This window comes from Hemitrygon akajei, unplaced genomic scaffold (genome assembly GCF_048418815.1).
Source record: "Hemitrygon akajei unplaced genomic scaffold, sHemAka1.3 Scf000144, whole genome shotgun sequence".
Classification (NCBI taxonomy): Eukaryota; Metazoa; Chordata; class Chondrichthyes; order Myliobatiformes; family Dasyatidae; genus Hemitrygon; species Hemitrygon akajei.
Window position 1 is genome coordinate 760,522 of NW_027332030.1, and position 13,269 is coordinate 773,790.

The window sequence follows — 13,269 nt, forward strand, 5'->3', positions numbered from 1 at the left end:
AACGATAATTTTAAGAACGTCTACAGGTATGTTAAGAGCAAAAGGATAGTAAGGGATAAAATTGGTCCTCTTGAAGATCAGAGTGGTCGGCTATGTATGGAACCAAAAGAAATGGGGGAGATCTTAAATGGGTATTTTGCATCTCTATTTACTAAGGAAACTGGAATGGAGTCTATGGAAACAAGGCAAACAAGTAGGGAGGTCATGGAAGTTATGCAGATTAAAGAGGAGGAGGTACTTTCTGTCTTGAGGCAAATCAGAGTAAATAAATCCCCAGGACCTGACGGGGTATTCCCTCGGACCTTGGAGGAATCTAATGTTGAAATTGCAGTGGCCCTGGCATAAGTATTATGTCGATATCCACGGACCGGGTGCCAGAGGATTGAAGGATAGCTCATGTAGTTCTGTTGTTTAAAAAAGGCTCAAAATGTAAGCCATGAAATTATAGGCCGGTAAGTTTGACATCGGTAGTAAGTAAATTGTTGGAAGGAATACTAAGAGATAAGGTCTCCAGGTATTTCGGTAGACAGGTAGAAAAAGTCAGTATGGCTTTATGCGTCATGTTTAACCAATCCATTAGAGCTTTTCGAGGAAGTTTCCAGGAAAGTGGATGAAGGGAAAGCAGTGGATGTTATATACATGGACTTCAGAAAGGCTTTTGGCAAGGTCCCGCATGGGAGGTTAGTTAGGAAGATTCAGTCGCTAGGTATACATGGAGAGGTAGTAAATTGCATCAGACATTGGCTCAATGAAAGAAGCCAGAGAGTGGTAGTGGAAGATTGCTACTCTGAGTGGAGGCCTGTGACCAGTGATGTGCCACGGGGATCAGTGCTGGGTCCATTGTTATTTGTCCTCTATATCAATGATCTGGATGAGAATGTGGCAAATTGGATCAGCAAATTTGCTAATGATACAAAGATTGGAGGTGTAGTGGACAGTGAGGAAGGTTTTCAAAGCTTGCAGAGGGATCTGGACCAGTTGGGGGAATGGGATGTAAAATGGCAGATGGAGTTTAATGCGGACAAGTGTGAGGTATTGCACTTCGGAAGATCAAACCAAATTAGAACATACAAGGTAAATGGCAGAACACAGAGGAGGGCAGTAGAGCAGAGGGATCTGGGAGTATAGATACATAATTCCCTAAAAGTGGCGTCACAAGTAGATAGGGTCGTAAACAGAGCTTTTGGTACATCGGCCTTTATAAATCAAAGTACTGAGTATAAGAGTTGGAATCTAATGGTGAGGTTGTATAACACATTAGCGAGACCGAATTTGGGGTATTGTATGCAGTTTTGGTCACCGAATTAGAGGAGGGATATTAATAAGGTTGAAAGAGTGCAGAGAAGGTTTACAAAGATGTTGCCCGGACTTGAGAAACTGAGTTACAGAGAAGGTTTGGATAGGTTAGGACTTTATTCCCTGGCATGTAGGAGAATGAGAAGAGATTTGATAGAGGTGTTTAAAATTATGATGGGTATAGGTAGAGGGGATACAAGCAGGCTTTTTCCACTGAGGCTAGGGGAGAAAAAAACAGAGGTCATGGGTTAAGGGTGAAGGGGAAAAGTTTAAAGGGAACATTGGGGAAGGTGCTTCTTCACGCAGAGAGTGGTGGGAGTGTGGAATGAGCTGCCAGCTGAAGTGGTGAATGCGGGCTCACTTTTGACATTTAAGAAAAACCTGGACAGGTATATGGATGAGAGGGGTATGGAGGGATATGGGCCAGGTGCTGGTCAGTGCGACTAGGCAGAAAAATGGTTTGGCACAGTCAGGAAGGGCTGTGCTGTAATGTTCTACGGTTCCATGGTTCTATCTGAGGTGAAGGAGGTGCTGTTGTGCCTTTTTTCACCACACAATTGATGTGTACAGACCACGTGAGGTCCTCAGTGATGTGAATGCCGAGGAACTTAAAGCTGTTCACTGTCTCAACCCCAGATCCATTGATATCAGTGGGGGTTAACCTATCTCCATTCCTCTTGTCTTTGCGACATTGCATCCAGCTCCTTTGTCTTTGCGACATTGAGGGAGAAGTTGTTTTCTTGACACCACTGTGTCAGGCTGATGACTTCTTCTGTGTAGGCTGCCTCGTTATTACTTGAGATTTGGCCAATAAATATAGTATACTCAGCAAATTTAATTAGCAGATTGGAGCTGTGGGTGGCGACACAGTCATGCGCATACAGAGAGTAAAGGAGGGTGCTTAGGACACAGCCCTGAGGGGCTCCTGTGTTGAGGGGCAGAGGGGCAGAGATGAGGGAGCCCACTCTTACCACCTGCCGGCGATCTGACAGGAAGTCCAGGATCCAGCTGCACTAGGCAGGGTCAAGGCCGAGGTCTCTGAGCTTCTTGTCGAGCCTGGAGGGAACTATGGTGTTGAATGCTGAACTGTAGTCTAATAACATCATTCTCACATAAGCATCCCTCTTCTCCAGATGTTTAAGGAGGTGTGCAGAGCAGTGGCTATTGTGTCATCTGTTGATCGGTTGTGTAGGTAGGTGAATTGTAGGGGGTCCGGTGTGGGTGGTAACAAGCTGCAGATGCAGTCCTTGACCAGCCTCTCAAAGCATTTGCTTATTACTGAGGTGAGTGCGACAGGACTCAAACGTTCAGGCATGTTGCCTTAGTCGTTTTAGGTACAGGAACAATGGTGGATGATTTGAAGCAGGAGGGAACTCTTCACTGGGAGAGGGTGTGATTAAAAATATCCGTAAATACACCTGCCAGTTGTGCCGCGCGCATCCTGAGTACCCGCCCTGGGACGCCGTCCGGTCCCTCAACTTTGCGACTGTCCACTCGTTAGAAACATCTGCGAACTTCATCCTCAGAGATGGCCAATGTGCAGGTCGCTTTGTCGGCTCTCCTCGGGGTCTCAGTGTTGGCGATATCGAACCGAGCGTAAAGAGGCTTAGATCCTCTGGGAGACAGGGAGCGATGTTGGCAGCACCACTGCACTTAGCTCTGAAGTCTGCATTGGGGTGCAGAGCTTGCCATAAGCTGTGTGTGTTGTTGGTGGAGAGCTGTGCCTGAATACCATCTCTGTATTGTCGTTTTGCTGCCTGGATGACTTTGCACAGATCAGAGCTGAATTTCTTGAGCTCCTGCTGATCACCGGCATTGTAAGCAGTCGGTCACACGGCAAGTGCTGTTTACACGGAACTGTTGATACAAATGTTGTGGTTTGGGAAGTCCTGACCGATTTCTGAAGGGAAGCATCCCCCCTCTGTGACAATAACACACAACTGGGGGATGTTGTTATTACACAGTTGTGATAATAACAGCCGGGAACTCCCTTGGTAGCCAGAAAGGTTTATACAGCAGCACCAGGTACTGCAGATCCGGGGAACAAAAGGATTTGAGGGAATGGGCATTCCGGGGTTCCACCAAGCATTAATGATCATGAAACATACCCTAAATCCTGTTCTCTTCCCAAATGTGTGTGTGTGTGTGTGTGTGTGTGTGTGTGTGTGTGTGTGTGTGTGTGTGTGTGTGTGTGTGTGTGTGTGTGTGTGTGTAGGGGGGGGAGGTGGGGGGGGGAGGGTGGTGGCACTGGATGACGACACGATTGTTGGTGACTGTAGGGGCCAATTCTGGATCTGCATACCCGGGAGCAGTTGGGACAGAGGGGCAGCTGGGATGCAGGCGCTTGGATAGTTGGATCCTTCTTGCATCCCCTCTTCTTTTCAGCGTCGCTCTTCTGGGTTCCTCAAAATCCTTGGCTTTTCCGTGGATCAGCGGCTGCCACTCGTTGACCTCCATATTTGCCTGAGAGAGCCTCTGCTTAATTTGGTCCTTGTACCTCCTGCGAGGGGCACCACGATCTCTCTTGCCCTGAGAGAGTTCTCCGTAGAGTACTGCTTTCGGTAACCTGGAGTTATCCATTCGAGACATGTGGCCTGTCAGACAGTGGATCTGGCTGTGCAGCAAAGCTGCCTGGAAGTTGAACATATAGAACTATGCATGTCTGTGTGATTATATGAAATATTAAACTAAATAAGTAGTGCAGAAATAGAAATTTAAAAAGAGATTAATGAAACAGTATCGATGGGTCCAATGTCCATTCAGAAACTGGATGGCAGAGGAGAAGTTGTTCTGAATCGTTGAGTGTACGCCTTACTCTAATCGTGTGCAGTAGTCCCCATGAACCAGACGGTGATGCAGCCAGTTACAATGCTCTCCAAGTTACACCTGTAGAAATATTCGAGTGATGTTGGAAACTCCTGATGAAATATAGTCACTGTTGTGCCTTCTTTGTAGCTGCATAGATATATTGGGTCCAGGTTAGATAGTGGGAGATACTGACAGCCAGGAATTTGGAATTGCTCACTCTTTCCACATCAGATAACTTTATGAGGACTGGTGTGTTGTGTTCCCTCATCTCGCCTTTTCTGAAATCCACAATTAGCTCTATTGACATATTTTTATAACGCAAGCAGGATTCAGCACTCCGTACAAGCATATGCAAATCCAATAAGGGGTACACATCACTGAACGAAAATGAAAACTTAACCCATAAAATATGAAGAAACTGTCATAAAACGCTAACCAATGGAACAGTCTGACTCCCCGTGGAAGACAGCCACACGATCTGAGACGACTAGATGTCGACAAGGAAGCGTCGAGCCCCTGGCTCAGAGTTGGAGAACTCTTCCCAGAAACAGAAGGGATCATTGTCGCAATACAGGACAAGGTTGTTAACACATGTAGTTATCAAAAATACAGAATAAACGACCAATAGGTTCATGACGATAAATGCTGAAAATTACAAGAGAAACCAGAAACAATCCGACTTTACAAGATCCTGCAGTAGTTTAACTGAATCTCATTACTTGCACAAGCACAGTCAAGTGGTGGACAACGTTCACAAAAACATTGCTTAAACTACAACTGATGAAAAACACCACAACTTACAGTAAGTACAAGCCTGCTCCACTTTTAGAGTCCTATCGGAGTCCTTCATATCATACTGCGTCCGATCATTATTTCAGATAGCATAATCCATGATATGCGTTCGGATGTAATTTTACAGAATAAACAAGCAAAAGCAACTTTTTAAATATATATAGCCATTCCAAACACACATAGCTTACAGAAATGAATTAGTAAAAAAATGCCAGAAATATGTTAAATTAAAAGGACAAAATGAATGACTATGGAAGACGAACAGGGTATTCGTTATCCCAATCGTAATATCATTAACTGGTATCATCCTAAAGGCTTTACAGAATAGTATTAATAAATTAGGCCCACACGGCAATACTTGTGTAAATTTTCGAAAACCCTCGATACTATACACCACGAGAATAATCAGAATTCTCCTGTCAATTGAGACATGAGTGTGCTTGGCTATGCCTGTACCTCAGGTTTTACCAGTTTAGGCTAAGATGATGATGATGATGATGATAATAATAATAATAATAATAATAATAATAATAATAATAATAATAACTTATTTATAAAGCACCTTTCATCCAGACGTTGCCGTTCAAACCGCATCACAACGGGATAAAGTGCAAACTAGAAAATGAAAGACAAAATGTGTCAGTCCTAATATACACCTCAGACTTCTGCACAGTACTGTAGTTTTAGGTGTTGAATTCTACAGTTTAGGGACATCGTCCCAAAAAAAACTCAACGCTGACCTCCCAATGATCCTTTGACCTTCTACCTTATTGTCTGCCTGCACTGCATTTTCTCGGCAACTGAAACACTGTTTCCCTGAACTATCCTGTTCCATTTTTCCTTCTAGATAGATAGATAGATAGATAGATAGATAGATAGATAGATAGATAGATAGATAGATAGATAGATAGATAGATACTTTATTCATCCCCATGGGGAAATTCAACTTTTTTTTTCCAATGTCCCATACACTTGTTGTAGCAAAACTAATTACATACAATACTTAACTCAGTAAAAAAATATGATATGCATCTAAATCACTATCTCAAAAAGCATTAATAATAGCTTTAAAAAGGTTCTTAAGTCCTGGCGGTTGAATTGTAAAGCCTAATGGCATTGGGGAGTATTGACCTCTTCATCCTGTCTGAGGAGCATTGCATCGATAGTAACCTGTCGCTGAAACTGCTTCTCTGTCTCTGGATGGTGCTATGTAGAGGATGTTCAGGGTTTTCCATAATTGACCGTAGCCTACTCAGCGCCCTTCGCTCAGCTACCGATGTTAAACTCTCCAGTACTTTGCCCACGACAGAGCCCGCCTTCCTTACCAGTTTATTAAGACGTGAGGCGTCCCTCTTCTTAATGCTTCCTCCCCAACATGCCACCACAAAGAAGAGGGCGCTCTCCACAACTGACCTATAGAACATCTTCAGCATCTCACTACAGACATTGAATGACGCCAACCTTCTAAGGAAGTACAGTCGACTCATTCTACGACCTCATTGCACCGATGTGATGTGATGATCTGTACGGATCGCATGCAGAAAAGTTTTCCATTTTACAGTGGTGCATGTGACAATAATAAACTAATTTACAGATTGATTGCCAATAATACAGTGCCCCTTGGTTGCTTAAGATTGTTATACCCGGGGGGTTGGCAGTGCGGATGAGCTGCCACGTCCTATTAAATGATCCCAGTGGCAAGTAGCCTCTGTCCAGCTCCTGCCCTTCACGTGTGGTTCAGCCACTAAGCCTGGTAAAGCGTTTCTTCTGACAGGAGAAGGGGCAAAGGTGGGTTACTGATGCATTACAGCCAGTCGCTTTGTTCAGATGTGGCTCATCGGCTGTGATTGGCAGCTCACCCAGGAACAAGAAAACTCTGATCTCAAAGCTCCGCTGCCTTGCAACTGTACCCCTCATGGGGAAGAGTTTGGGAGTAAACCCAGTGGGAAAATTCTTGACCTGGAGCCCCTAAGTCAGTGTTAAATGGTGTTCAACGCAGACTGGCATATCCTATGACACCTCTGGTGCCAAGCTTTGTCAGTGTCTGCCGTTACTTTGTGTTCATCAGATGCATGGAGAGAGGGAGCTTGCTATATCGGCAAAAGCTTCCTCTCCATATCGGAGTGTCCCGGCTTGCAGGGGCAGGACATCCACGGTCGGCTCTGACAGACGGAGGCCTCATCAGACAGCGCCCCACACCCCCACAGCAAGACTGATGAGTAGCATTTGCCAAGACTTCACCACCCTCGCCCACAGACACGATGTACATCACTGAGACAGACGCTTGTGGTTTCTTCCATTAACACAGATCCCATCTTTCCACCAATCCTCCATCACAGTGATTGAAAACTACCCATTGGAATTGGAAAGCACCCGTTTTCTTTCTTATCATTCCGATGGGTTATCGATCCACAACTTCAATGTGATTCTCCCCCAGACGCTGCCCAACCTGAGTATTTCCCGCATATTCTGCTCCTGTTTTGATGCAAGAGCAGTGGACACCTGTGACTCCCCAGTGTACAGCTTTGACAAAATGCACAGTGTCCTGCTCTCCATATTTCCACACCAGATCAATATTAACATCGTCTGTTAATGATGCAAACAATGCTTTAAATATAGTGAAATGTTGTAACGGGAGTGCAGTCAGGATTGCAATAGAATATTCAAGATTCGAAAACTTTATTGTCATTCTAACTGTACATCAGCTCTGCAGGGCAGAATGAGACAGCGTTTCCCAGGAGCAATGCAATCATAACATAACAAACGCAACAATAAATAGTAAACACAACAATAAAAAGAAAAACACAACAGCCACATGTCAGTTAAAATCAAGTTACAAGTGTCCAGTGCAGTTAAAAATGTCCAAAGTAGAGTCAGATCGAGCAGCTATTTAGCAATCTGACTGCCTGTGGGAGGAAGCTGTTTAGCAGCCTTGTGGTTTTAGTTTTGATGCTCCTGTAACGTTTGCCTGATGGCAGAAGAACAAACAGTTCATGGAGAGGGTGTGCGGGGTCTTTAATGATGTACCGTGTCTTCTGGAGGCATCGACTCTGAAAGACGTCTTGGACAGAAGGTAAGGAGACCCCAATAACCTTCTCTGTTCCCCTAACAACCCTCTGCAAGGTTTTCTGTCGGCAGCACTGCAGCTGGAGTTGGTACTCCACAACCTGGTGGTTGTGATGCAAAAGGTCAGCACACTCTCAACCACTCCTCTGTAGAATGTAGTTAAGATGTTAGTGGGGAGTGATGCTTGTTTAAGCTTCCTCAAAAAGTGCAATCAGGGGAATGTTCACTTTCACAAATAACTAGAACCAGAAAATGAGGATTGGACATTTCCAGGGACATCCGTTACTGTCAATGCCGGTGTCTGTGAACAGAATTTTACTTTCTGTCCTAATATCCATGGAAGCATTGAATTTATTCACGTAATCTCAAACACTGAATGTTGAAATGCAGTTATAAAGTTCTTTGTCAGATGAGCCATTTAACATTTTGAATATGTTCTCTGTTCCCATGGAAGATGTTCAACAGAAACACAAGGAGACTCTGCGGGCAGAAACTGAAACACTGAAAGTGAACACGATCCTGATGACGGAGAAGGTGAAGGTTTTCCAGCTGGTTGATCGATACGCTGAGCTCACGGTCATTTCTACTGTTCGAGTTCGGACACTGGTGGAACATGAGCTGCTAGCAAGAGGCAGAGACCACGAGGAGTGTAGAGAGAAACATCTCCGCGGAGAGCTGGAAAAAATCCGGACTGATCAGTTGTTCCAGAGCAGCTTTTCCCGGAGTAAATCAAAATCTGGGAGTTCAGCAGCAGTGGCGGGAGTCCCAGGGATCGGGAAAACAACAATGGTACAAAAGATTGTTTATGACTGGGCCACGGGGATAATATACCAACAGTTCCAGTTTGTCTTCAGTTTCAAATTTCGTGATTTAAACAGTATTAACTGTCGAATAAACCTGAAGGAACTAATTCTGGATCAGCATCCTTACTTTGGGAATTTCCTGAGAGAAGTCTGGAAGAACCCAAAGGGATTGCTGTTTATATTTGATGGTTTGGATGAATTCAATGACACAATTGATTTTGCTGACAGACGGAGAGACACAGAGGCTCAGTCCACATGCACAGATCCTGAATTCAAGTGCAAGGTGTCTGAAATTGTGTACAGTTTAATCCAGGGCAAGCTGCTCCCAGGGTGTTCAGTGCTGGTGACCACCCGCCCCACTGCGTTACATTTATTGGAAAAGGCGAAGATCAGTGTCTGGGCTGAAATCCTGGGATTTGTTGATGAGGAACGGAAGAAATATTTCATCAGACATTTTGAAGATCAGACGGTGGCGGAAGCTGTTTTCAATTATGTGAAGGAGAACGAGATCCTGTACACCATGAGCTACAACCCCTCCTACTGCTGGATCCTCGCCCTGGCACTGGGCCCCTTCTTCACACAAAGAGTCAGGGACCCGCAGCGAGTTCCCAAGACCATCACCCAACTGTACTCCTACTATATTTACAACATCCTGAAAAACCACGGCCGTGAGATTGAGAACCCCCGTGAAGTGTTACTCAGGGTTGGTCAGATGGCCTACAGAGGAGTGTCCGAGAAGAAGATTGTGTTTACAGATGGAGACCTGATCAACTGCAATCTGCAGCCTTCCCAGTTCCTGTCCGGGTTCCTGATGGAACTTTTGGAGAGAGAGGATTCTGCCCGGAGCGTGGTGTACACATTCCCACACCTCACCATCCAAGAGTTTGTAGCTGCCGTCGCACAATTCCTGAATCCACATCCTGGGGATATCCTGAAATTCCTCACGGAAGCCCACAACACAGAAGATGGGCGATTTGAGGTATTTCTCCGTTTTGTTGCTGGTCTCTCCAACCGAATGACAGCTCGGGGCCTGGAGGAGATTCTGGGTCCATTTCCTCATGAAACAACCTGCCGGGTGATTGACTGGGTGAAGGAGGAGGTTCTACACCAGATACATAACTCTGCTGGTAAAGATGATACAAGGAGCCTCCTGAACGCATTACACTACCTGTTTGAATCTCAGAATCGTGGACTGGCTCAGGCCACACTGGGATCTGTGGAAAAACTTTCATTCTGTGAAATGCCACTGACCCCGATTGACTGCGCGGTCCTGTCTCATGTCATCGGATTCTGTAATACAATAAAACAGCTCGATTTTTGGAACTGCCGAATTCAGTGTGAAGGAATCCAGCGGCTGGGAACCGGGCTGCACAAGTGCCAGGAGTTGAGGTAACCAGATTTCTCTCTCACTGTGAAATGTGAAACTGTTCCATTGTGTGGTTTCAATGTGAAGGAACTTGGGAAAAAAAATGGAGTAAATCAAATTATGAAAAATTGTGACAAATGACCAAGGGTCAGTAATTCCCCAAGGACAGGAGGTTTCTGTGGTTCTTTCTGATGGGATCTGGAGACTTCATCAGATCAGTGAACAACGGCCATTAGTTTAATGGTAGTAAATCAGAGGAATGGCCGTGTTTCTTGCTTCCTGTGACACGTCTATTGACAAAGTTCCTTCTCACTGTTGCTGACAGCGACACCAACAGTGACTGCAAGAGTTGAGTAGGAACTTCACACCCTCTTCCCGTTGAGGGACAAGGGAGGGTTAGCTGGCTTTCCCAGTGACAGGTAGGGAAATACCACTGTGAGATTGTCCTCCTCTGCCCTTCCCTGCAAGTTGCTATCGCCATCACTCCACCTGTACCCAGTACATACTCCATACCCGATACCCAGTCACCATGTGGGCATCTTTTCTCCTGATTATGGACCTCAGTTCAGACCAACCTCTCCCATGGATCTACTTCTGCATCACCTCCTCTTGTGGGAACATCTTTACTCAACACTATACTCTTGTGGAACCTCTCTGCACAAGTCCCATTCATCCTGTGCATTCGCTTGTCCACATCCTTCCATCACCCTTTCCCCTGTGGTGATCTCTCTTCCAACCCCCGATCACTCGTCTTCATTCCGCTTCATGCTGTGGATTGTCTCTTCCCCATCCTCCATCCCCCTATGAGATCACTCTTCCCCACCCTCCTTCATCCTGTGGTATCTCTCTTCCCCATCCCCATCATCCTCTCAGGATCACTCTTCCTCATTCCCCATCACTCTATAGGGAACCCTCTTCCTTTTTCCCCTTCTTCCTGTAGGGATAATTTTCCCACCGTGTTTCCTTTGGTAATTCTCACATGAGGGACACTATACCAACTGTTGGGGAAGGAGACAGAATATGGGAAATTACAGAGTCACACTGATACACTAAATTACTGACATTTGGTAGTGACATTTGACAGTGATGAGAATTCCGATTAGTTAATTACTGAAGGGTTTCATGTTTTCTGAAATATCTGAGTGAGAGATATTCCCTCAGACCCACGGTTTCAATCTCTTTGTTCATTAGTTTGTCTCTTTGTGTTTAGACTTGGGGGGAATGACCTGGGAGATACAGGAGTGAAACTGGTGTCTGCGGCTCTGAGGAACCCGGAGTGTAAAATACAGAAACTGCGGTAAGTACCAGACTGTGGGTGATTGTGTTTGCAGTCACTGGGTATCAGACATTGGACATCAAGCTGAACAGTAATTGTGTTACTGATAAACACTGGTAATTTCCAATGTCTTCTGTCTGTATGTCTTTCACACACTCTCTCTCATTCCAAGGCTGAATGATGTCGGTCTCACAGATTCTGGTGCTGAGGATCTTGCCTCCGCTCTCAGTGCAAACCGAACACTGATTGAGCTGAACCTGAGTGTTAATAAACTGGGAGATTCAGGAGTGAAACTGGTGTCTGCGGCTCTGATGAACCCGGTGTGTAAAATACAGAAACTGTGGTAAGTACCAGTCTGTGGGAGATTGTGCTTACAGTCACTGGGTGTCTGACACTGAATATTAATGTGATCTGTAATTGTGTTACTGATAAACACTGGGGATTTGTACCATCTCCTGTCTCTCTGTATCCTTCACCCTCACTCTCTCTCTCATCTCCAGGCTGTGGGATGTCGGTCTCACAGATTCTGGTGCCAAAGATCTCGCCTCCGCTCTCAGTACAAACCGATCACTAACGGAGCTGGCCCTGAGATCAAACTCGCTCACGGACCGATCTATCCCTGCTCTCCGTGGCTTCATACTGAAGGTCCCAAGTCTGGTCTCTATCGAGTGAGTCTTCCTGTTAATGTTCACGGTGATAAAATATCAGCGGATCTGTGGGTTCGCCGGTGATATTAGTTTGTCAGCGTTTTTGAAACATTAACCCCGGTCCCCTGTTACTGACACTGTTGTGTAATCTGTTTATTTCATCTTTATTCTTCCATCTGTTTCAGGCTGTTCGGGAATCGGTTCAGTGAGACCGGGGAGAAGGAACTGAGATCTCTGCAGGAACCCAGACCCGGACTGAGAGTGAACCTGTGAACGTCTGAATGTGTGAACATCCCTGCCCGTGGGATGGGGACATTTTGACCGATTCCCTGCCCTCCCGTTTGATGACAACGCTCCAGTTTTAATTCCCAGTGGTTCAAACGGATCTCTTCTCAAACCAAGCACTCTTTGACGTTGGAGGAGTTTGCATAGACATGCATTTCCCCTTTCTGACCAGCGGCTCTGTTTCTGCTGGATGTCATGGGTGCTCATTTAATGAGGTCTTGGGGAATTACACAGACGGAAAGAGCCAGGAGGTGTGACTCAGTCTGGGACACCAGTGTCCTGAGGTGGGAATATACTGGGAGAGTATACTTTTGTTCTCTTTGCTGAGGACAGTACATTCAGCAGTCTGGCCAATATAATCATGTTAAATTGACAAATAACCTGGTAGTGACCCTCGATCTGCAGCGATCCCGGACACGGCCCTGAAGTGTGATTTTATAATCATCGGTTCCCCGATGCAGAGTGACGGTGAGAAACGGGACTGATTATTCAACCGGTCACTCGTTGTCACCTGGCAGTTAATTGTATCTGACTCTGAGTGAATCAGGAACAACTTAGTTATTCCCGCAAGTTAGCAGGTTACACATTGTTTAATTTACATTTGTCATCATAAAATCAATACATCGCTATAACTTCCTGTCTTGGTGTTGGACTTGATTTGAGGTTGCTCGGGAACCCCATCATCCACAGCGATCCAGAGCTTCTCGCAGAGGCACAGCTGAGGCGGAGGGAGGTTTGCTACCCAGGATCTCGTAACCCCCACAGCACCCACGCTGATCCCATGCTTTCTTCCCGTCTGCCCCCGCGCTCCCAAGCTCTGTCCAACTCTTAACCACAGCACAGCCTAAAACCCTGCTTTTTGTGCCATCCCTTTCCCTATCTGACTGTCCCTTAAATGTCTTGAATGTATCTGCCTCAATCACGACCCTC

The 13,269-nt window shown here is 45.6% G+C and overlaps 1 protein-coding gene across 1 annotated transcript in view; it reads left to right on the plus strand.

Moving 5' to 3' along the window:
* The window catches only part of LOC140723897 (NACHT, LRR and PYD domains-containing protein 3-like), a 44,557-nt gene extending 31,581 nt beyond the window's left edge, over positions 1-12,976 (plus strand). Inside the window, exons 8-12 of the mRNA XM_073038436.1 lie at positions 8,417-10,154; positions 11,342-11,428; positions 11,580-11,750; positions 11,908-12,075; positions 12,240-12,976. Of these exons, the coding sequence (XP_072894537.1) occupies positions 8,417-10,154; positions 11,342-11,428; positions 11,580-11,750; positions 11,908-12,075; positions 12,240-12,327 (2,252 nt within the window). The 3' untranslated portion in view covers positions 12,328-12,976. The remainder of the gene's footprint in view (positions 1-8,416; positions 10,155-11,341; positions 11,429-11,579; positions 11,751-11,907; positions 12,076-12,239) is intronic.
* Positions 12,977-13,269: the final 293 nt, after the last annotated feature.